We start from the raw sequence: 22525 nt of genomic DNA, 5'->3' as shown, positions 1-22525 counted from the left end.
TGTCGCGGCCTCTCCCACTGCGGAGCACAGGCTCCGGACGCAGAGGCGCAGCGGCCACGGCTCACGGGCCCAGCCGCTCCACGGCACGTGGGATCCTCCCGGACCGGGGCCCGAACCCGCGTCCCCTGCATCGGCAGGCGGACTCTCGACCACTGCGCCACCAGGGAAGCCCTCGTGGACAACTTTTGATCATGTTTGCTACTTTCAAAAGAGAGATAAATTAACAATTTGTGTTAAATTTTTAAAAATTTCTTTGATGTGAATGCTCAGTTTTGATTCAGGTAAGTAGGAAAACAGCACAGTGCATAAAAAGGAATCCTGAAATAGGGTCAGGAGATGTAGTATCCTGAGTCCTCTTTACGCACGAACTTTTTAAAAGACACTGAGTACGTCACTGGTCCCCTCTCAGCCTGTGTTTTGTCCTCATACAACAAGGATAATGATCCTGTCACGTGCTACGTTATTAGAAGATGATAGATATCAAGGTATTTGAAATTGTGAAAAACACATGGAACTGCTTAAATCTACAAGAGTACTAGTTTCTGTAACTTTAAAACGCACACCTCTACAGCTTACTTTGAGACTCTCGGAGTTATACCAGGATAGCCTGTTATTGACTGAATCATCGTCATCATATTCCTGTAAAAGTTTTCTTTTAAGACAATATGCTATGTGGAAACGTATTTGTATAGAAGGAAGGTGCCTGGAATACACAAGTGTTACTGATCAGTATCTTTCCCACCCTCAACTCCAAATACTGTCTCTCTCTGCCTCTGGTTTCCTAGATGTGGTAGAGAAGCACATCTCTAGCCTTTGACCCTCACAGAAGTTACATTCGACTTCCTCCTGCGTGGATTTTCACACTCTACTGCCCTCTGCTAGGACAGCGAGGTGTATCGTGCTATGAATTCCCTTCATTACCAGAAGGTCTGGGTTTAAGGTCACGGTCCACTGCTTACTTGCTTGGAACCTTAAACTCTCAAAAAGTCTCCGTTTTTGCAGATTTAAAATGAAAAAAAAAGAAAAGTAACTATTCAACGGAGTCTTTGTGAAGCTTAAATGAGATACCGGGTGAAACAGAAGCACAACACTTGACACGTAGGTTGTGTTCAACGGATGTTTTATGTTTAAAAAACATTGCCTCCCAGCGGTCTAACACAAAGGACCCTGTCTGTGGCTGAGAGAACGCCTGGTGTGGCTGCCGGCCTGAACCTTGTCACCTAAGCCATCGCCCAGAGGGGTCCAGGGCTCAGCAGAGCACAGAGCTCCCCGCCTCTCCTTGGCACCCTTCCCACACCCTCCGTCAGGTCCTGCACAAACCGAGGATCCATGGTACGGTCATGGAGAGTGTCGGCAATGCCTTCTCTTGGGTTCGGGTCTGCTTTCCAGCCCGGGCATCAAAGACTTGGGATCATCCTTCTTTATTTACAGATGTATTTTACTTCTCTAATTCTCCCTTTTATTTGTGTGCCAAGAGAGCTCATGTCGTTTTATTATACCAGTGTTCAGGAATTTCTGTAGCACTCTGAGTTTGCTGCCTCCTTCTCTCTCTCTCTCTCTCTCTCTCGCTCTCTCTCTCTCTCTCGCTCTCGCTCTGTCCCTGTCTCTCTCTGTCTCTCTCTGTCTCTGTCTCTCATTAACTTTGGAGTCAATCTCACCCTGTATTTACATAAACATCTTCAGTTACACATAACAAGTGTCAAGAGCTTCACTCAACACCAAACACCAACGTTTTCAAAGTACATAACATCCTAAGACCAAACAACTTTTTGGTCTCTTTTCAAAACAGTGTTTAACAAGATATACTATTATTTGGTATGGTTCTCATTATACGACATCTTAAGTAGGACCAAAATCCCATTTTATTGAGATTTTCTGTAATAAAAAATACATAATAAAGCTGTTGCCCATCTGCCAAAAAGTAAAATAGCTGTCCAGACACAAACATAACATTACTTTTTAACATTTGATGCCTGTGCCTGACCCCATGGACTGTCTCTCCTCTTCACAGTCTATTAAAACCAATAATATGAGCAAATCTATCGTTCAGGAAGACTTTCTGTGCTACATAAAAGCTCACAATGATGATACGTTATTTTGTGTAGAAACTTGGACGCTTTTGTGACATTTATCCTTGCTATGCCAGAGTATATGCCCATCAAAACTTTTACTGTGTGCGGACCTAGCACCTATTATTATTATTATCAATTATTATCAATTATTATTATCATTTATTATTATTATCAATTATTATCAATTATTATCAATTATTATTATAATTATCAATTATTATTATTATTATCAAAAATTGCTGAATTATCTGAAACCTTGAAAACTGTGTGAAGCGATAAATGTTTAGAAAGCTTCTGACATTTTGCCACTCAAACACTACATAATTTAATGCAAAATGACATAAGTTGTACCTCTTTACAAGTTGACAATTTGTATATTGGAGAATTCTATAACCTGTATCTTAATCCTTGAAAAAAATCAGTCTTTAAAGGGAATTGCTGGAAAACTGTAATTTAAGCAGGGAGTTAGGAGTATATACGTTTGCTACAAATTGTACAGGGTGGATATAGCTATGTTCCTATCTATGTTTAGTATGTTTCTTACTATAGGATGATTTTATATCAGGTATTGTTGACAGAAGAATGTGACACTGGTAATAGAATGTCACCAAGCTGTTGACTCTTTTAAAAAAGTCAATCAGTTATATATAGTGCTAGTGGACTTTCACAAAACTACTTTTCATACAGCATAACAATGACTAGTCATTAATTCATTATTAATAATATAACATTACACTTTTAGGCATTTATGTATTTGTTTTATATTTAGATATTTTATATTTATTAACTTTTCCTTCAATTACTGTACTTTTATCCACAACAGTATTGTGTGACACTTTAAAACCTTAGAAAATGCAGTCTGTTTCTTTGACAGATACTTATCGAGATCTACTCGGTAGCAGATACTGTATAAGGCGAATGAGATACACAAAGGATATTGGGAGAGATGCTTCACCCAGTCAGGGAGTGCTTTCCCAGCAAGTTGATACCAGCCATCTGAGGGAAGAAGAGGTATTTTGCAGTGGGTGGAGAGCACTGCAGACAGAGGACTGTTTATTGAGAGGTTCTGTGGTCTGGTCAGGTGACTGCAAATGGTTCAGTAACCTGGAGTAGAGAACAAATAAATAAAAGACCTATATACTACGGACTGTCCTGCTAGGTGCCTTAATGTATACTGTCCAGAAAGTTTACATCAATTAAGTAAGATAGGTTTATCCAGCCTCGTTTTGTAAGTAAACCTAATGTTTAACAATATTACATCATTTGGGACTTCCCTGGTGGCGCAGTGGTTAAGAACCCGCCTGCCAATGCAGGGGACATGGGTTCGATCTCTGGTCCAGGAAGATCCCACATGCCGCGGAGCAACTAAGCCCGTGCGCCACAGCTACCGAGCCCATGTGCTGCAACTACTGAAGCCCGCGCACCTAGAGCCCATGCCCCGCAACAAGAGAAGCCACCACAATGAGAAGCCCGCTCACCACAATGAAGAGTAGCCCCCGCTCGCCTCAACTAGAGAAAGCTCCTACGCGCAGCAACAAAGACCCAACGCGGCCAAGGAAAAAAAAAAGTGCTCAAAGAAGACAAAAGCCAATCCAGAATTCTACACTAGTGAAAACATCTGTGAAGAATGAAAGTGAAATAAAGAAATTTTCAGATAAAAGAAAAAGCTAAAAAAAAAAAAAAAAAAAAATGACAGGGCTTCCCTGGTGGTGTGGTGGTTGAAAGTCTGCCAGCTAATGCAGGAGGCATGGGTTCGAGCCCTGGTCTGGGAGGATCCCACATGCCACGGAGCAACTAGGCCCGTGAGCCACAACTACTGAGCCTGTGCGTCTGGAGCCTGTGCTCCGCAACAAGAGAGGCCGCGATAGTGAGAGGTCCGCGCACCGCGATGAAGAGGGGCCCCCGCTCGCCGCAATTGGAGAAAGCCCGCGCACAGAAACGAAGACCCAACACAGCCAAAATTAAAATTAATTAATTAATTAATTTTTTTAAAAAATTACATCATTTGTCCAAGGTTAAATCCTAGATTGAGCTTGAACCCAAATCTAACTACATCGAAAGCCTGTCCTCTTTACGCTGTACTAATTTCGCTTTGTTTCTATATATTGGATATTTAATAAGGGCTTTTTACAGTGATTGTTATCATACTGTCCCTAAAAATACTTTTTAAACACTTGTGTCTTTCTCCACCTCTCTGCTACATTCCAACACGTATAGTGAATATATACTGTCAAATGTTGAAAAATTCTCCTTCATGACATAGTAATATGACAGTCGCTGGGCTTCCCCATGGATACTTAGCCTTCCTTAGGGATTAATTCCTAAACTATATGCTCTAGAGCACAAGTGAATGTTAAGTGTTAATGGTTAATATGATAGTGATGATTATTCTAAATATTTTTAATAAATAATATATAAAATGATAAATTATGTTACATTTCTCTTTAAAATTATATGGTCTAGTTACCTATTTTCTAAGTATTTTACATCAAGAAAATTAGTAAACACATTTACAAAATTTGTATCAGTTTATAAGATTATCAAACCCACATCAGAAACTCTACATGAAATCACCTGATACATATGCATGTTTCTTGATCTGTGCTCTTGCTGAGTTGTTAAGTCATAAATTCGAAGATTATTTCTCTTAAATTTAGAACATTCAAATATTATTATATTCTGTGCATCTGAATCCATTCTGAACATTTCATGCACCAGATTCATCCGTGAGACCAGTTGTTACCTTAATCCAAGAGAATAGCAGCATGTCTCTTGAGAACCTATAGCTATGGCAACAAAGTGTTGTACCTGTGCAAGTGGCCTGTGGTCGTGTACGTTTGGCAAGTGCTGCTACAGAGCGTACATTACCGCTTGCTTCAGTGACGGTGAGGAGCAGAACTGGAACCAAGGAGAACAAATGATGATTCACTCCGAAGAATTTCCCGGGACCGATTCACCGAGTAATATCAAATCTTTATTACAGTGCTGCCATGTTGCACTGAGGAACTGTTTGTTTTCTCATTTTTATTATGCAATCGTCTTTGGTATTTCCGAACACGGAAATTTTAACTTTACATGCGACTCTTGTTATAAACACATATACCAGTTGATACTGTAGCTAGAAGCAGCAGACCTTTAAACAACTTGTATTTTTTTCCCCCCAGCAATGCATCTCTTTGGCCTCAACTGGCAGTTACAGCAGACTGAAAATGACACATTTGAGAACGGAAAAGTGAATTCTGATACCGTGCCGACAAACACTGTATCGTTACCTTCTGGTGACAACGGTAAGAGAAAGGATTACGTGTCCTGTGTTTTTCTTTTAACATCTCTTTTCCATAAATTTATTTTTACCCATGTAACGTTCAGCTTCATATGGGAGAAAGAAAAGGTTGCGGAATTACACATATTATCTTTTAATGAGTGACTTTTTTTCATTTACTTGAAGGATTGAAAATTCACACTTTTATTATAGGGATAATACAGTGTTGTGCCTTCTGAGTCGATGGCTGGGCTTTTCTGCCTTTCCTTCCCGCGAGTGCGCATTTTGTTTTGTTTTTGGTCTGTAAATAGATTATAATTCAGTGTATCATCTCCTGTTACCTTGGGTGCATTGAGCTTTCTTTGTTAAGCTAGTATGTGGAGTTGGAATACTCTCTTCATTTTGTTTTAAAAGCTTTTCCATACAGAGCACATGAAAGGATTCTCATTTATTGACCTTTCCTCTGCTTGCCCTTTCTTTAAACCTTCAAAAGTTTACACCTTGAACTAACAGGCTTTCAAATCAATTGGCTGGGAGTTTCAAAATGGAATTTAAGTGGTTAGAGAATGCTGTATTTCATTTTTTCAATATAAACACCCAGAAAAATATGTACATGTGTAAGTATATTTAGATTATATATCTGTCTATTATTTTTATATATGTGTGTGTGCTTGTATGTATGTCTTGGCATTTGGCATCCTCTGACTTTTTGCAAAATGTCATAATACTTTATGTCTCAAAGCAACCAGATCAAGACACCTTTTTCTGTCACGTGAGAAATCCATCCTTTGCCTTTAAACATTTCCCCGGCTCTTCTTCCTCTTTATTTCTTCTTATCTAGTATATTTTTGTTCTGCTTTGGCATCTATTATGTTCATCCTCATGTGGCTAGTTTCTTTGCAAGACTAGAAAGAAGCTGTTATATATTTATATATGCTATATTTATTTGTATTTCTATATATGCTGCTATTTTACGTGTACCCATTGGCTGTGACTAATGCTTTTACCATTTTTTTGTTGTTGTTCTTTGCTTTCCCAGCTTCTGTTTTATTTTAACAATAATACTTTATGACACCCCTCTTCCTTCTTGGGAAGGCTGAGAGATTTTATAAGACATTAGATTTTCATAGTAATAATAAATACCGCTACCCCACCCCTGTATGGAGTCTTTCGATACAAAGTGCTATACGTTCCGAAGAACTATAATCTGGTGGCTGATGACAGACAGTGGATTTAGAGGAGTGAAGAAAAGCTCACCTAATGAAGATTGTTGGTGGGAAATTTCAATTAAGTGAAATATAATTACTTTAAACAACTGTTTGATTTTTTATGCACTGATAACACACACGAACAGATCCATAACTACACAGAAATTGAGTATTTTTGGTTTATATAGATTGCAATTTAGACTGTCTTTTAAAGTGGATTTTTCGCATGAAAATGGTCAAACAGCACTTCTTAACCACACATGTAGGGAACTCTTTTACACACTGAAGAGAAAAATGCTTATTGTAGATGTTTCGTTCATTACGATCAGAATGAAAATAGAGTGTGGCTAATTAGTGTCACAGTCCTTGAAATGTGTGATATTGAGGAAGCTGTGGCCTCAGAGACCCGCCCACAGCCTCGGTGCTGGTTCTTGGGATTTTCTGTCTTACTGAATTTCCCAGTTATCACAAATGCTAGTTGAAACTCACTCCGATAATTTTGCAACTTACAAAGGATTGTGGGCCACAGTTTCAAAACCACGGCTCTGAAAGTCCGCTTCCCTAAGAGGGACTGAAGTCCCCATGTGATCCCGGAGCGCACGGGGTGCAGTTGACAGGTGCCAGTGGAGCAACTGTATACAGTAAGTCCCCTACATACGAACGAGTTCCGTTCCACGAGCGCGTTCGTAAGTCCAATTTGTGCATAAGTCTAACAACTTTAGTCTAGGTACCCAGCTTACACGCTCGGCTATGTAGTACCGTCCCGTAATAGGTTTATAATACTTTTCCCACAAATAATACGTAAAAAAAGCAAATGCAAAAAATAAAGAAAACATGTTTCACCTTCCAGGACAGCAGCTTGGGAAGCGCAGTAGTCCGGTCCAACAGCTGGCACCCAGGGGCTGGCGTCCGGTGAACGGGCGGGGGGAGCTACTGCCTGGAGGAGGGGGGGGGAGGTGGTAGAGCTGAGGCCTTGTCGGCGACAGGGGCCGGAGGGCGGGCTGCAGTGTCTCTCACGCCTGACGCTGCTGCGCGCGGGAACCAGACGCACATCCGCATCTTAGAAAGTTCGCAACCTGCAGGCTCCCGTGTAGGGGACGTACTGTATGCGTGTAAGTGAAGGACCATCTTCCTAGCCTCCCACATAAGGAGGAGATGACAGATGCCCCAGAATGAGTTAGATATGCTGGAGAAGAACGGATCCTGCAGCCTGCCAAGCGGACGGGGGGATTCGTAGGAATTTCTCTTTATGGAAAGAAGGCTATCTCAGGGCTCAGACTTTGTCCAAAGTGTGACCTAAATAATAGGCTCACTTGTTATCGTTATTATTTTTCCAGTAGCCCGAAAAACCCTAAATTGGTAAGGAATTCTTATTTTCGTTTTTCCAAGTAAAGGTTCTGGGTATGTATCTCTGAAATACTTATAGACCTGGAGCGCAGGGGGCAGGAGGGGACTGTTTGTGCAAGAAGGGAGATACCTTGAAAACAATGCTTTTAGCATCCCCGATGAAGCGGCAGAGACCACTCACCATCATCTGCTACTTCAGTTTTACAAACTGTGCCGAGAACCAGATCACATCATCTCTAGAAACTCTAGGAAGTCATAACCCTTAAGAAATTCTTGCAGTTCTGAATGAAGCTCACTGGGAGAATTAACCGCGCTAAGCATGATGGGGAAATTGCTTCGGGGCTTCTAAATGCAACACTCTTCCTTATGCGGTCCTGTTTTATTCTTGTTTTATAAATGCAATCCTAAGGAACAGCCATGGTGCTAGCAATCATGGTGCCAAACTCCCTGCTCGCTTTTAAGTGAATACCGAACCAGAGCATCTAAACGGTATTTAGTGTTTAAAAGAAGAATTTCCAGTACACGCCATGATTCTTTCCCGATTGTTCCCGAGAGCCTCTCTGACTACAGATTTTAGAGATGAGATGTCAAGTGTGAGGGTCTCAGGCAAACCCGATGGAAGCGGGCGCCGTGAGGAAAGAGGCGAGGATGTCGTTCTGGGTTCAAACACCAGACACTGAAATTCTTCCTCGGGGTCGAGGGGTCCGCTTAGCCTGGCGTGCTGGAGGGCATCGCAGCCCTGTATCCGAGTCCTAGCTCTCCTCCGTTTACTCTGTGACCGTGAGCACGTGACTCAAGCTCTTTGGGCCTCACTTTCCTCCGCGTAAAGCGGGAGCAACGCTGCCTCCGGCTGAACGGCTTCGACAGCTGGCGGCCCTCCTGTGCTTCCCTGGCGAGCCCTCTCCCCACGCGTCTCAGCGGTTCTCTCCAGCTCTCCCACTACCCGCAAAGCTTCAGGCCCGCGGTCCCAGCAGATGGCCTTGTGTTCTATTCAGCCGAACAGCCAGAAACCTTGATTTCCCGGAGACAGAGCTCCGTTCCCGTGTGAATCTAGATCTCTCTTCGCATCCTTTTCTTCCCGATCTTTCCAGGAGCGGCCTGGATCCCATTCTGCACTTCCGACTTTCCTCTCTCAGCTGACTCGCACCTTCCAATCAACATTTGAACAGTCCCAAGTCTCTCAAGTCTTAAAAAAAAAATCCTTGAGTCGGCCTCCTGCTCCTGCCACACCCCGTCCTTCTCGTGTCCCCGTGTGGCCAGCCTCCCGGAACACGGTGCGTATATGCGCCATGAAGTCATGTCTTCACCTTCCGCCTGCTCCCGTGGTGCTGTGGCTGCCTCAGGCTCCTTCCTTATGACTGTCCCCTGCCACCATCCCTCACGGACACGGATGTCTCCCCGACTTAGCAGTGGTCCTGCCCATAGCATCAGTTGATACTCTACGCTCTTTATCACATTTGAGCTCTTGGTAGCAGTTGATCGGTAACCTGTCACTCCTAACGGAACGATCCTTTTCCTCAGCTTCTGTGATGGCATTGCCACTTTCCTCCTGATTTTTTGGCAGTGGTTTCGCAGTTCGTTTAGTCGACTCATCTTCCTCTACGCGACCCCCAGACGTTGCCGTCACTCACAGTATAATCTCTCTGGGTCCTCAGATCCGTTCTCCTGACTCCATTGACCTTCCCTGTGCTACTTGTTACGTTACATTCTTTGTGCCCCCAAATCAGTAAGTGCGGCCTGGACCTCTCTGTCTTGGAGCTCCAGACATCAACTATGAAAAGCCTATCCGAGTATCGTTACGACATCCCCACTTGGGTGTCCTCCAGGCACCTCAAACTCCATGTGTCCGAAACTGAACCCAGCAACTAATTTGGTTGTCTGTGACTGCCTGACACGCCACATCAAAATCCAGTGGGGTTCTGTGGATTAACTGGGCAAGTTTTGTTTTTTCGCTTGAGTCGCTCATGAACTTGCTTTCAGATGTTGCTTGGTCTGTTTGAAAGCTCCACTAAACTGAAATTCAAGGTAGCCCACTCACAGGGCTAGCAGTTGATGCTGTCGACTGGAACGTCTACACACGGCCTTCCACTTGGCTTGGGCTTCTCGGAGCACAAGTCCTGAAGAGGAGTGTCCCCGGAGGGAGCATTCCAAGGGACCCAGACAGAAGTAACAAGGCTTCTTATGACCTAGAGCACTGGACGCTCTGGAATGTCACCTCCATCATATCTGGTTGGTCAAGAAAGTCAGAAAGACCAGCCCAGATTCACGAGATGGAGGATTAGACCCCACCCTTGGCTGGGGACATGTTGGGGGCACGTTGCTTGGCTGGGGAGATGGTGGGGACACGCTGCTTGGCTGGGGACATGGTGGGGGCACGTTGCTTGGCTGGGGACATGGTGGGGGCACGTTGCTTGGCTGGGGACATGGGGGGGGCACGTTGCTTGGCTGGGGACATGGTGGGGGCACGTTGCTTGGCTGGGGACATGGTGGGGACACGTTGCTTGGCTGGGGACATGGTGCGGGCACGCTGCTTGGCTGGGGAGATGGTGGGGACACGCTGCTTGGCTGGGGACATGGTGGGGGCACGTTGCTTGGCTGGGGACATGGTGGGGGCACGTTGCTTGGCTGGGGACATGGTGGGGACACGTTGCTTGGCTGGGGACATGGTGGGGGCACGTTGCTTGGCTGGGGACATGGGGGGGGCACGTTGCTTGGCTGGGGACATGGTGGGGGCACGTTGCTTGGCTGGGGACATGGTGGGGACACGTTGCTTGGCTGGGGACATGGTGCGGGCACGTTGCTTGGCTGGGGACATGGTGGGGACACGTTGCTTGGCTAGGGACATGGTGCGGGCACGCTGCTTGGCTGGGGACATGGTGGGGGCACGCTGCTTGGCTGGGGACATGGTGGGGGCACGTTGCTTGGCTGGGGACATGGTGGGGGCACGTTGCTTGGCTGGGGACATGGTGGGGACACGCTGCTTGAGGACACGTGGGATGGCAGATGCTGTGGCCATCTTTGGAAAACACAACTGGCCAGTCATCTTTCCAAATTTGCCTTTCTATATCAGAAAATGGCATCATCGTTCACCTCGTTACCTGGGCCGGAAGCTTAGGGGTCACGCCTGACTCCTCCTGCTCTCTCACCTCCCCTGTGCGATCAGTCCTCAAGTCCTGCCAATTCTAACTCCAGGATATCTCCTGGATCCCGTCAGCTCTCACCTGGATCATAGCAGCCACCTTCTGTCGGGATATATCTCTCCAGACTTGCTCATCCACTCTTCGAATACAGATTTGAAATGTCAGCAGCCTCCCTACTTGACACCCTTCAGTGATCTAGATTCTGGTCAAATGCCTTTAGATGACTTAACACGGTTCTCCGCAACCTGGCTGTTCGTCACACCATAGCATAGAAAGAACAGAGCAGAGACTTAAAGGCTACGGGGTCTTGAGCCAAACCACCTGGTTTCACATCCTACAGTAGGTCTGATCGTGATTAATGCCTTTGATACTTGGGACAAGTTACTGTGTAGCACGTTTGTGCTTCAGCTGTCTCGTCAATGAGAACGGTCTTGCACGGTCAATGTCAACACTTAAAATGGTGCACAGTACATAGTAAACGCTTGAAACATGTTACTGGTTCTCACCATTGCTATTTAATGTGTGTCTTCTTTGCTAGAGTGTAAGGCACGCTATTTTTCCACCTCTCTGTGCAAAGCTGTCAGCAGTTACAGGCCTGTAACGGATGCTCAGTGAGTATATTGTCCAATGAGAGAATGGAAGTAGGATGACTAAATGCTATAGAGTATATAAAGGGCCCGACGCAGTGCCTTTTGCAGTAACTGTGCACAAAGCAGAGGTTGGTACAGCACAGTGATTAAGGATTAAAACTGTGCGCTTGTTGGGTGGCTTTAAGCAAATTACCTTCTTTAACCTCCTGTTTCTTCATAGGGTAGTAGTGAGGTTAAAACCATTTAATGCATGTAGGGGGCCAAGCAGTGATTGGAACATGATAAGTAGGTTATACATGTCAGTAACTATTACTTCACTCTTCTTTTTTTTCGCAATTCAAGGTTACGTACTTGTATTTGTAGCAAAATTCTTAAGAATGTAGATCCTTAAATCAGCATCAAAATATCCTCTAAAGCAATATTAGGAATACCTATCATTCGTTATTTATATTTTTAGTTATTTGGATTTTATGAAGAAATCTATTCCTTAATCCTCCTTTGAATGCATAGAATTCATTCATTCTGCATTTATTTATTGAGCATATAATATTACGTGCCAGGCACAGAGCACGGCTCTGAGAACATAGCAGTGAGAAGAAAAGACAGTCCCACTGTTGTTCCCAGAGTGTGTGCATTACTAGGCAAGACAGGATTCAAGCAAGCAATTCCAGTGAATTAGAAAACGCACAATAAGGAAAAAGTAGAGGATACCATGGCAGGACATTCTGCACTCGCTTTATTGGAAAGGAGCAATAAGACAGATGCTAAAATTTAGCACAGGATAATTTGGGATAATATAAGACAAAATGCAGGCCATAAATTTTGGTTAGTGTAACTCTAGCAAATGACTTCTCCAATCCAAAAAAAAAAAAAAGAAAAGAAAAGAAAGAAAGAAAAATTTATTTTAGAACTTCCAGTTTTAAAATAAATAAATCATGGGATATAATATACAGCATGGTGACCATAGTTAAGAAAACTTCTTGTATATTTGAAAGCTGTGAGAGAGTAGATCTTAAAAGTTCTCATCACACATGAAAAAAATAGTAACTATGTATGGTAGAGTTATTGTGGTGATCATTTCACAATATATACAAATAACACGTCATTATGTTGTACGTCTGAAACTAATATAATGTTGTATGTCAATTAAATCTCAGCAACAACAAAAAACCTCCTGTTGTGTGAGTACAGATTGAAAAACTGCATGTACGTGATTCATCCTCTTTAAACAAAATAATTCAAATTGCTTTTTAATTTTTCATTGTTATTCAGCATGTATGACTTTCCTCAAATACTAGCCAATTTCAGATAATTAGATTTTATAGCAAGTTAAAGATTGCCTGCGAATTGAAGAAATAGAGCTAACAGGGCTGCAAGAGCATTGAGTTTTATTCAATGTTGTATATAGTATTTTTGTTGCTGCATTGTATACTAGTTCCTTAATTAGGTGCTATATTGATTTTGTCCATTAAACTATGTTTGCAAGGTAGTGTTTTAATTCACTTAGCTTCTGATGTAACACTCTGTATCCACAATGTTAAGTTATGGCATGTGGTTGTTTATAAAAAGAAGTGTTCTCTCAGAGCTCTCAAAGTCAGCGTATGAATGCAAAGTTAGGTTATCGAATTGGAGGGTGGGCTCTTGATTGTCTATAAATGCCCAACCTTGCTTCCTGACGTCTTAATTATTAGTGTCTCTGTGGGACTTAAAATGATATTATCATTTACCTTCCTCAGCAGTTGAGTTAGACTTTCACAGTTGGACTTATTTGCTGCCTTCCCATTTGAATCATTATAGGCTGGTTTACTCACACGACATGCAGGCAGCAAATTCGTGATATCCATGACCCCAAAATGCAGTATTTTTTAACTTGGGCTTGTTTTCTGATATCACAAAATAATATTCAAACGTACCAAACCTCCTAATTACGGGTATGATTTTAAATACTACTCTGTTTTGTCCTTATAAAATCTAGGGTTTGTAAGCTATGAATCATAAAATATCTCAGAGTACAGAGTCCTTTTTTTAAGACATTATCTGAAAAATGCCACTTTACTGATGTGTTTTTTATATAAACTGGGTGTCACATAAGAAGGAGAGGAAGAACAATAGCTTTTTGTGGTACTCGGTCTCTTTATGTTTTCACACTCTGACAACTGTATTTTAAGACATTAAGGCTGTTGTGACACATACTTAACTGATGAAAGGAAAAATCACAGTTCGTAGGTGAAAAGACGGCTAGTGGCTCCCACACTGAGGCGCAACAGGACAGGTTGAAAAAAAAAAATCTTCAAGATGATACTTCATTGTGTTTGACATGTGGTACATCTCACTCGTACTGTGAAGGCTTTAATTGGTTTGATTCCTAGCCCACATGCTTTGAGTTTAGAATAACTACAGGGCACTCTGTTGCCCTATTTTTTCCTCCATCTTTCCTCCTTTTTCTCTTAGTAAAACCTACAGACAGCCTTAGTGTGTCCTATGATCATTCCCAGGTTCAGACCCTGGGGGCTTAAGGATGGAGCGATCTCAGTAAGGGAGGGTGAGGAGCACTAACACTGGCCCTCCTTTTATTTCCTCTGAAGCCCGAGTTTTCTGGAATTCAGGACATGATGAAAGACATCTGTTTCCAGGCTTTTTTCTAGGAGGACTGATGAGCTTCAGAGGAAGAGGTTGTCCAAGTATTTACAAGTTTATCAAATGGTGTCAATGGCTCGCTGACCTCCAGGTGTGTTTGCAGTCAATAAAGAGCGTTTGAAAACGCCAACAGGAATGGCCACGCTGGACTTGGCCAAACGAGAGGCGGGCCCTGACCTGAAAAGCAGCGGCGCGGAATTTAAAAAGACAAAAAGCCCCTTCACAAAACTCCAGTCTCCTGACGTTCCAATAGAGGCTTTTAGCAGGAGTGTTGTACTGATACTAGCTGCCAGTTCTGTGGATTTAAGTGGAGAAAAATCTGTGATGTCCTTATATCTCTACGTCACTGATTATAATGACAGGATCGGGTCAGCATCTACCTTTTAGAAAAGACACATTCTGAGACTTTCATTCAAAATAAATCCACTCTAAATAGTGTAATAATTCGAAGCAAAAGACATTGGTAGGCACTTAAAAATGAGACTCACATTTCATAGGAAAGGCTAGAATAGATCAGTGATCTTCAGTGATCTTCAAACTACTTTGTTCTTGTGCCTCTAAAACAAAATGTGTGTACAAATTTAAATTGAATTTTAACACAGATGCAGAGAACAAACGTATGGACACCAAGGGGGGAAAGTGGCAGGGGGGGTGGTGATGGAATGAATTGGGAGACTGGGATTCGACATGTAGACACTAATATGTATAAAATGGATAACTAATAAGAACCTGCTGTATTAAAAAAATCAATAAATAAAATAAAATTCAAAAACATAAATAAATAAATAAATTGAATTTTATTTCCTGCAACCATAATAGGTTTTTTTTAAATCCATTTTATTCTGTACTGAATTTTGTTTACAATTATTAGTTGTACCCATTTGGATGAAATCAACCTAATTATGATATAAATATATTGAGAATTTTGATAATAATTATTAAATATAAAAAGTGAAAATATTAAGAATACCTCTGAATGAGATGAATGGGGGCTTTTTCAAATGGTTTGGGTATTCACTGATGAATATTGCTTATTACAAGGGCAGACCAAGGTTCAGCATCAGTTCCGTTCCTGTTATCCTTTGTTATAAGTATAAACATAAGAAATCTTGCCTCAAAATAAGCACAAGGGGGTGGAAGAATGTTTTTAGAAGGACGACGGTCAATTATTTGAAATCCTTCTTAGTCACACGTTAAAAATCACATTGTGATCTATTTCCAAAAAGTATATTTAGTGGCCTACAAGCTGTCAACTTCATCACATTTCTTCTTCAGCCTTATTGAAAGCAAAGAATTAGCAACTACCTGCTTTCAAAAAGATTCGCCATGCAGTTTTCGAATCAATAGGAGTTCTCAGTTTCCGTGGAGAATACCAGAAAAGGCTTCACCAAGGCTTAGCGAAATACATACTGCCAATTATATCTCTTATTCTTTTACTTCGTGGCCCTTTATCTGATATATGCAGAATGGACTGGAAAATGGAACTATTGTTCGTTTTCATTTACCTTTGCTGTAATCTCTCTTGAATGCTTTTATCATGTTATATACTTTCAATATCTCTATTTAGTTAGCTCACTAATTTATGAGGAATACCCACTATATAATAATTTACTGGCAGAGCTAGTTCCCCTTAAAATCAAACTTATTTTCTGTCAAAAAAATCTGACTTGTTTTTCTCAGTTCAAATAGATCAATAAGCGTTTTGTCACAGCCGTCTCAGCTCCGAATTCCTATGCTAGGCGGGCAGTGGAGGAATGAACAAAGATCAAATCCTTGCCAGGAGTTTGACAATTGGATTAAGCAAGGCATCATTGCCTTTAACATTTCTTAACTTTATAGACGTTCTCTTTGCAATCAGGAAACTCTTCTGCAGATGGAAAGCATTCACGGACAATGGTTGGGTGGGTGATGGGGGCATGAAACAATAAGGTTCTCCCTCCCTTTTGATATATTGGATTTTAAAATGTGCCAACAGTCTTAAATACTCCATTTCTCAACTTCACCGCACTTGGCCTTTGATAGAAATACGTGCGAGACGGGAAAAACACTAAAGTCCTACGGTGGGTTTATGGCGTCTTGATTAAAGGAGGTTTATCAACAAAAAATACTTTCTTCAGTTTTGCCTGTTTGACACACTGGAAACTTTATGTTCTAAGACAGTGTATGAAGGAAAGATTCTGGACGTGTGAGAGGTGTGCCTGTGTGTTGTAAAGAAGCCTACATATGGAAGTTGTTGAGGTTCTAGAAGTTCATTCCCGTAAACTACTCTACCCCTCCTTCCTCCTTGGAAAGTCCGCCTGTTTCCCAGGGGTATGAATACTCTTGTCTGAAGACTCCTTGACTAAGTGACCTCCAAGGGCACTTAAGCTCGGAGACTCCGGGAAGCTTTTTCATTACAGGTACACAGGAAAACTCTGATCACAGCTACTGCTGCCCCATTCAAGCACATCCACTCGGTCTTGGTTATTTTGTCTTACAAATGAAAGAACCTTCTTTCTGAAAAAGAGCCGTCTGTTAAATTAGCTATGGGACTAATTGGATAAGTAGCTACAATTATTGACCCAACAGTGGGTACACATATCGTTTCAGTGAGAAAGATTTTAACACCCCAAAATAGAATATGGAGAAAGCAACAAAGCAAAACCTGAAACCCTAGACGTCAGAACTGGATTACTATTTCCAAAGCTAATGCTCTTGGGCAAAGATGATGTTTTGGAAAAACAGCTCCGGGATTAGCACCACTTAATGCTCACCAGCTCTCAAAGTATGTATGTACTGTTAAAACTACTAAAAACCATTTACACCAGCAGTAGGTAGGATCAAGACCGGAGAGTAGATTAAGTCACATAAGCTTCAGAAAATAACGATAGAACTTGTTAATAACAGTAAAGTCTAATAATAGCCTTAGAAATGTGTGAACGTAATGAATGACTCCGAATATGAATGATCTCATGTTTAAATATGGTTATGTTTACTAACAGATGTTAGTGGGGAAAAACACTACTCCTCTATTGGGTATTTTCTAAATAGCACCATGTGGAAGTCAACCAAAAGACAAACACTTATTGGGAATTTATAATAAATTTTAACACAAAGAATATTTTGTCGTAGTATCCGTGGCACACAAAACTGGCCATTGCTTCCTAAAAAATTATGTCCTAAAATTGAAAGCTAAGCAGATTCTCTGGTATCTTTCAGTGAGCTAACATACCTGATTTTATATCGAATCGACAGACAAATTTAAAACCCAGTAATTTGAAATAAACTTTTGTTAATAAAAAGCAAAGATTATCCGGATGGCTCTCTAAAACACATGGTTCTGGATTGTGCAGACCTCGGTTTGCATCTTGACTCAGCCCTCACTTTAGGCATGTAATTTACTTCTTTGAGCCTTAATTTCCTCATCTCAAAATAATATCGACCTCATACAGTTGTTTTGACATTTAAAACAGGTGGTATAGATGAAACTACCTGGCATGTTGTAGGTTCTCACTAAAGGTTAATTCCATTTCTCTTTTCCCCCCTCCTTAATCTTGTTGGTAAGACCTAATTTATGAGACATTTAGGTTCTTGTGCAGAAGCTTCCAAAATGAAAAGTAGAAATTGATCTCAGGTATTTTAAAATTCCTGTTAATCAAGAAAGATACTTGCTTAGATAGCAAGCAAAAGTAATCTCTGGGTATAGGGTTATATTTTTTATCTTTTATTTATATATTCTAATTTTGCTAAAATGAATATTTATTAGTATCATAAGATACATATTTTAAATTTCAATGAATGATGCATGATTTATAGTCTGTGAGTTGATACATGAAAAATTACAATGATACTATAACCCAATTTTGAACTTTTATTTTCAAGAGCATTTTGTATTAGTAAATTAGTTCAACGAAGATAGACCTGGTAGGTAAAGGACTGTTAACGGCCGTGATTCTAGACGTCAGGAAAAAAGAAAGCGAGTGAAACTGTAAATCATGACTTTTTCTTAAGCTTCTTGTACAGCCCCTCCTGCCTCCTACCTAGGCTATTGCAACTGTATCCTAACTCATCTCTCCACTTCTGGGCTTCCCACACTCCTGCACTTTAATGCGCTTGAGACAGTGATTTTGTGTCACCTTTTGCCTGATCCGAACCTTTAATGGGTCTCTGTTTAGCTGCAGCTGTCCTCTGCACCTGACGGTCATATGTCATTGCGGGACGCAGTCGTCCAGATAGAAAAGAGTCCCAACACTTACTAACAACACACTCTCCCTCAAACTTCACACTTATCCATACATGTGATTTGCTGTGAATTACTCTAGACCCTAACGGCCATAAACTGGATAGCTACCATAAACATCTGTTCCTTACTAATCTTTTTTTTTTTTTTTTTTTTTTTTGGCTGCGTTGGGTGTCGGTTGCTGCGTGCGGGCTTTCTCTAGTTGCGGCGAGCGGGGGCTGCTCTTCGTTGCGGTGCACGGGCTTCTCATTGCGGTGGCTTCTCTTGTTGCGGAGCACGGGCTCTAGGCGCGCGGGCTTCGGTAGCTGTGGCGCATGGACTTAGCTGCTCCGCGGCACGTGGGATCCTCCCGGACCAGGGCTTGAACCCGTGTCACCTGCATGGACAGGCGGATCCTTAACCACTGCGCCACCAGGGAAGCCCTCTTACTAATCCTGAATTCTGTTTATCCTGATGACACGCACGCGCGCGCACACACAAAACATATGAACAAATAAGTGCCTCTGTGGCATTGAAGTATAATTAACCCATGTTAAATCTATTTCAAGTACCTATTTTAAAAACATGCCATAAATTATATGCATAGTAACACAATGCGTATATATATTTATGTATATACATATATACCTACCTTCAAGAAAAGGGGTGGAATAATGCTCTTTGACAGAGTTGAAAATACAAAAATTCAGGAACATGAATTATAAAGACCAAATTCTTTAACCTGGTATTCAGGGGCCTCCACCATCTCATATCATTTTTCCTTTTCCAATCTTATCTTTCATTGTTTCCGTGACAAACCCGTGAATGCCTTCCATTCATTTAATACCTACTGAGAGCCAAGTGCTTTATATCGAATACCTCATGTAACCCTTGTAGTAGCCCCGTGATTGCGTTATTACGAGCCGCATCTTACAGATGAGGTTTAGAATCAGATGTTTACTATATGCCTTCAGGTCACACAGCTAGTTATTGACGGCGTCGGGATTCGGCCCCAGGTTTACCTGACTCCTGCCTTTTTCTTAACTTCTTTTCTAGCCAAATGGATGTCTCTGCTCACCGTCACCCTAACACACGTTCGGTTCCATTGCCACGTTTTTAATTATGATATTCACCCCAACTCAGAAACCTTAGCCTACTTGTCCTACAAAGTTTAGCTCAGAACTTAGCCCGTCCGTGAAATCTTTCCACCTCCAGCCTTCAGTGATATCACTTTGCTCTGAACTTTAACCATGTGTTGCTTTAGATGGTCATTTAAGTTATTAGTTTTTAGGTGTTCTCTTCCCAGCCAGGTAACTAGTTGCTTGATGGCAGAAGCCATCAAAGCCAGACTAATCTCTAAGATTCTATTCTCTAATTTATATTTCTTCTTGATACCCACAATTCTGTGTCCCCAGTAAACACTCAAAAATGAACTCAGTGTTAAATTAATAATTCTTCATAGATAGAAGACTCTCCTCTGTCATTAAAATGAAATAGTTCACAACTCTCCAACTTGAAATGAAGTCATCTAAATTTTGAATTCACAACTTATCCGGTGTTGTATAATATTTTATAACATTATGTAATATCTGAATTAATATTCAGATCAGTGTTCTTAAAAAGACAAATTCAATAGTAAGTCAGCTTTGTGACCTTCAAAAAGATTGACTTGAGAGAGGATAATCTGCGCACTTCCGTTCTCTTCCTCTGCGTTCAGGGACCCTTTCCATGGAACGAGACACCATGTGGTTTTGTGTCCATTGAAGGCAAATTGTAAAACCTTCTCTACCACTAACCCCCTCAGAATGAGGGGAGGAACCTTAACGAAGAGGGAAGGAGGCGGAGACGGACCAAAACAGAGGATCCTTGGGTCTGTTTCCTAAGACTGGGAAGGAGAAGGTCTCTAAGAGGGGTCAGAGAGCCAGGGAGTGGAGGCTGTTTGTTCTCAACACATTGAAAGTCGTTGAGAGGGGGCTAAGACACGTGCACGGAAGGCTGAAGGTGACTGTTGAGGTACAAATCAAAAGAGAGAGGAAAGGGTGCGGCAGCCTACGTTAAAAACTTGGTGAGAATCTAAACTTACCCCTCCTCCTTCCCTTCGCCTCATAATGTGCCCCCTGCCCCCTCTCAACCGCCCTTCAGGCATCTGAATTTTCATTCATTCTACTATATAGTTTGGAGGGAACTACATGAATCTGTGCCATTGACTGTTTTTGTTGTTTGCTTAAGGATTGATTTGGAAATCTCCATAATCCATTCTGCCTTAATTTACACTTCGCAGGGTTATGGTGTGTTTAGAATGACTGGTAAATACCAGACTTAATCTCTCCCAAGAAATAACAACACGTAAAATTTGTAAGATAATTACGTTTCAAGCGATCAAGAAAGACTGTAGGTGTGAAAACAGTTGCGGTAATAGGCACACCTTGGGAGGAAGTAAAGGGATTGATATCTTAAGGGGTGTGCTTTAAATCTTAAAGGATGTGCTCAGTCAGAGTTGGTTGAACAATATCTAACAAAGAAAAACCTTTTAAAGGGAAAATTAGAAATAAATAAGAGCATTTCATTTATCAGAAGAAAATGAAATTTCTGAGCATTTAAGTAAAAAGAAGTTTTTGAAAGTCAGAAAGCTGTTTTGTTTTTTGGCTTTGTTTCTTTTTAATTTTTTGTTCTTTTTCAATGGATCTCTTACATTCAGGAAAATTGGGTGGATTTGCACAAGAAAATAACACCATAGATTCCGGAGAACTTGATATTGGCCGAAGAGCAATTCAAGAGGTTCCTCCCGGGATCTTCTGGAGATCACAGCTCTTTATTGATCAGCCACAGTTTCTTAAATTCAATATCTCTCTTCAGAAAGATGCATTGATTGGAGTATATGGCCGAAAAGGCTTACCACCTTCCCATACTCAGGTAGGCTCTGTTTCTAATACAATGAAAACTGCTCGTTTACATTTTTAAAGTCATTCTGTTTCTTAAGTTCAGCTGTTGAACTGTTTGACCACTTTTGTGTTGATCTTCTACAGTGAAAAGAATTTGAATATAGGTGACACTTATCTTGAGACTTTTGAATTAGTAGGAAGAACAGCATTTTCGTGCTGACTGGCTTTAATCATTATTGATTGATTAAAATGTACAGAATTTGTGAGTAACCTGAGAATACTGAACATCATCTGAGTACGCAGTAGAACACCATAGATTTTCCAAGTGTTTTAGAAGGATTCTGTGATCATTTCCAGAGATCACACTCCTTTCATGTAATAGATGCGTGACATTTTCATCTCAGACATGTATTCATTCTGTTGAAAATATATTATATACTTTTTACTTTATGTCAGATTTACTCTCTGTAAAGAAATTATGGGAACATACACAGAAATATGACGATATAAACTTTATCAACTCAAGCCATGATTCCTAGTCTACATATGATGAACACTGAATACGGAGATAAAAGAGCTTTCATAGGTCACCAAGGATGATCACATTACTTAAAACAATTCAAATACCCCTATATCGTAGATTCAAAGAACTTTAAAGTCACTTTGCTTTCATGAAAATCACCTCACTACTGTCACAGATCGATAATCCCACAGATTTTTCATAATCTAATATTGGCTCACCGTGTATAAATTGGAAATTGTGGTTTAAAGAGGTCCCATTATGTCTAAGAGAAATTATTTAAATTACCTACCACAAAACTGGAGCCCAGACTTTTCCCAAAAACAGGAATTCCAAAAAATGTAATAGATGGTTAATTAAAATTGACAATTAGATGAGCTTCAAGTTATGCTTGAAAATCAGTTTATTTCCTCATAGAATTTCATGCCGACTTTAATTGGGTTTATCAAATGAGGACCAGAGGATTTTCATGTATGCTTTATATTATGTAATTTTGTGAGAAATGCTTCTTCTGTAACCTCAGAATATAAATTATAAAGAAAAATTGATCCCTATACTAATAAAAATAATATCTTTAAAAAAAGATGAGTAAGAAAATTTGAACATGCTCTCTCTAATGTCAGGGAAGGTTTCATATACATATATAAATTATATAGCTGTAAATGTTTT

General features: G+C 41.0%; 1 protein-coding gene across 20 annotated transcripts in view; it reads left to right on the top strand.

Moving 5' to 3' along the window:
• Positions 1–22525, top strand: part of TENM3 (teneurin transmembrane protein 3) — a 1278657-nt gene that overhangs the window by 1129198 nt on the left and 126934 nt on the right. For all 20 annotated transcript variants that reach the window (XM_067022810.1, XM_067022809.1, XM_067022808.1 and 17 more), the window contains 2 exons: positions 5237–5359; positions 21153–21367. In XM_067022810.1, coding sequence (XP_066878911.1) covers positions 5237–5359; positions 21153–21367 — 338 coding nt within the window. The remainder of the gene's footprint in view (positions 1–5236; positions 5360–21152; positions 21368–22525) is intronic.

This window comes from Kogia breviceps, chromosome 20 (assembly GCF_026419965.1).
Source record: "Kogia breviceps isolate mKogBre1 chromosome 20, mKogBre1 haplotype 1, whole genome shotgun sequence".
Lineage (NCBI taxonomy): Eukaryota > Metazoa > Chordata > Mammalia > Artiodactyla > Physeteridae > Kogia > Kogia breviceps.
This window is presented reverse-complemented; position numbering and strand designations above follow the sequence as displayed.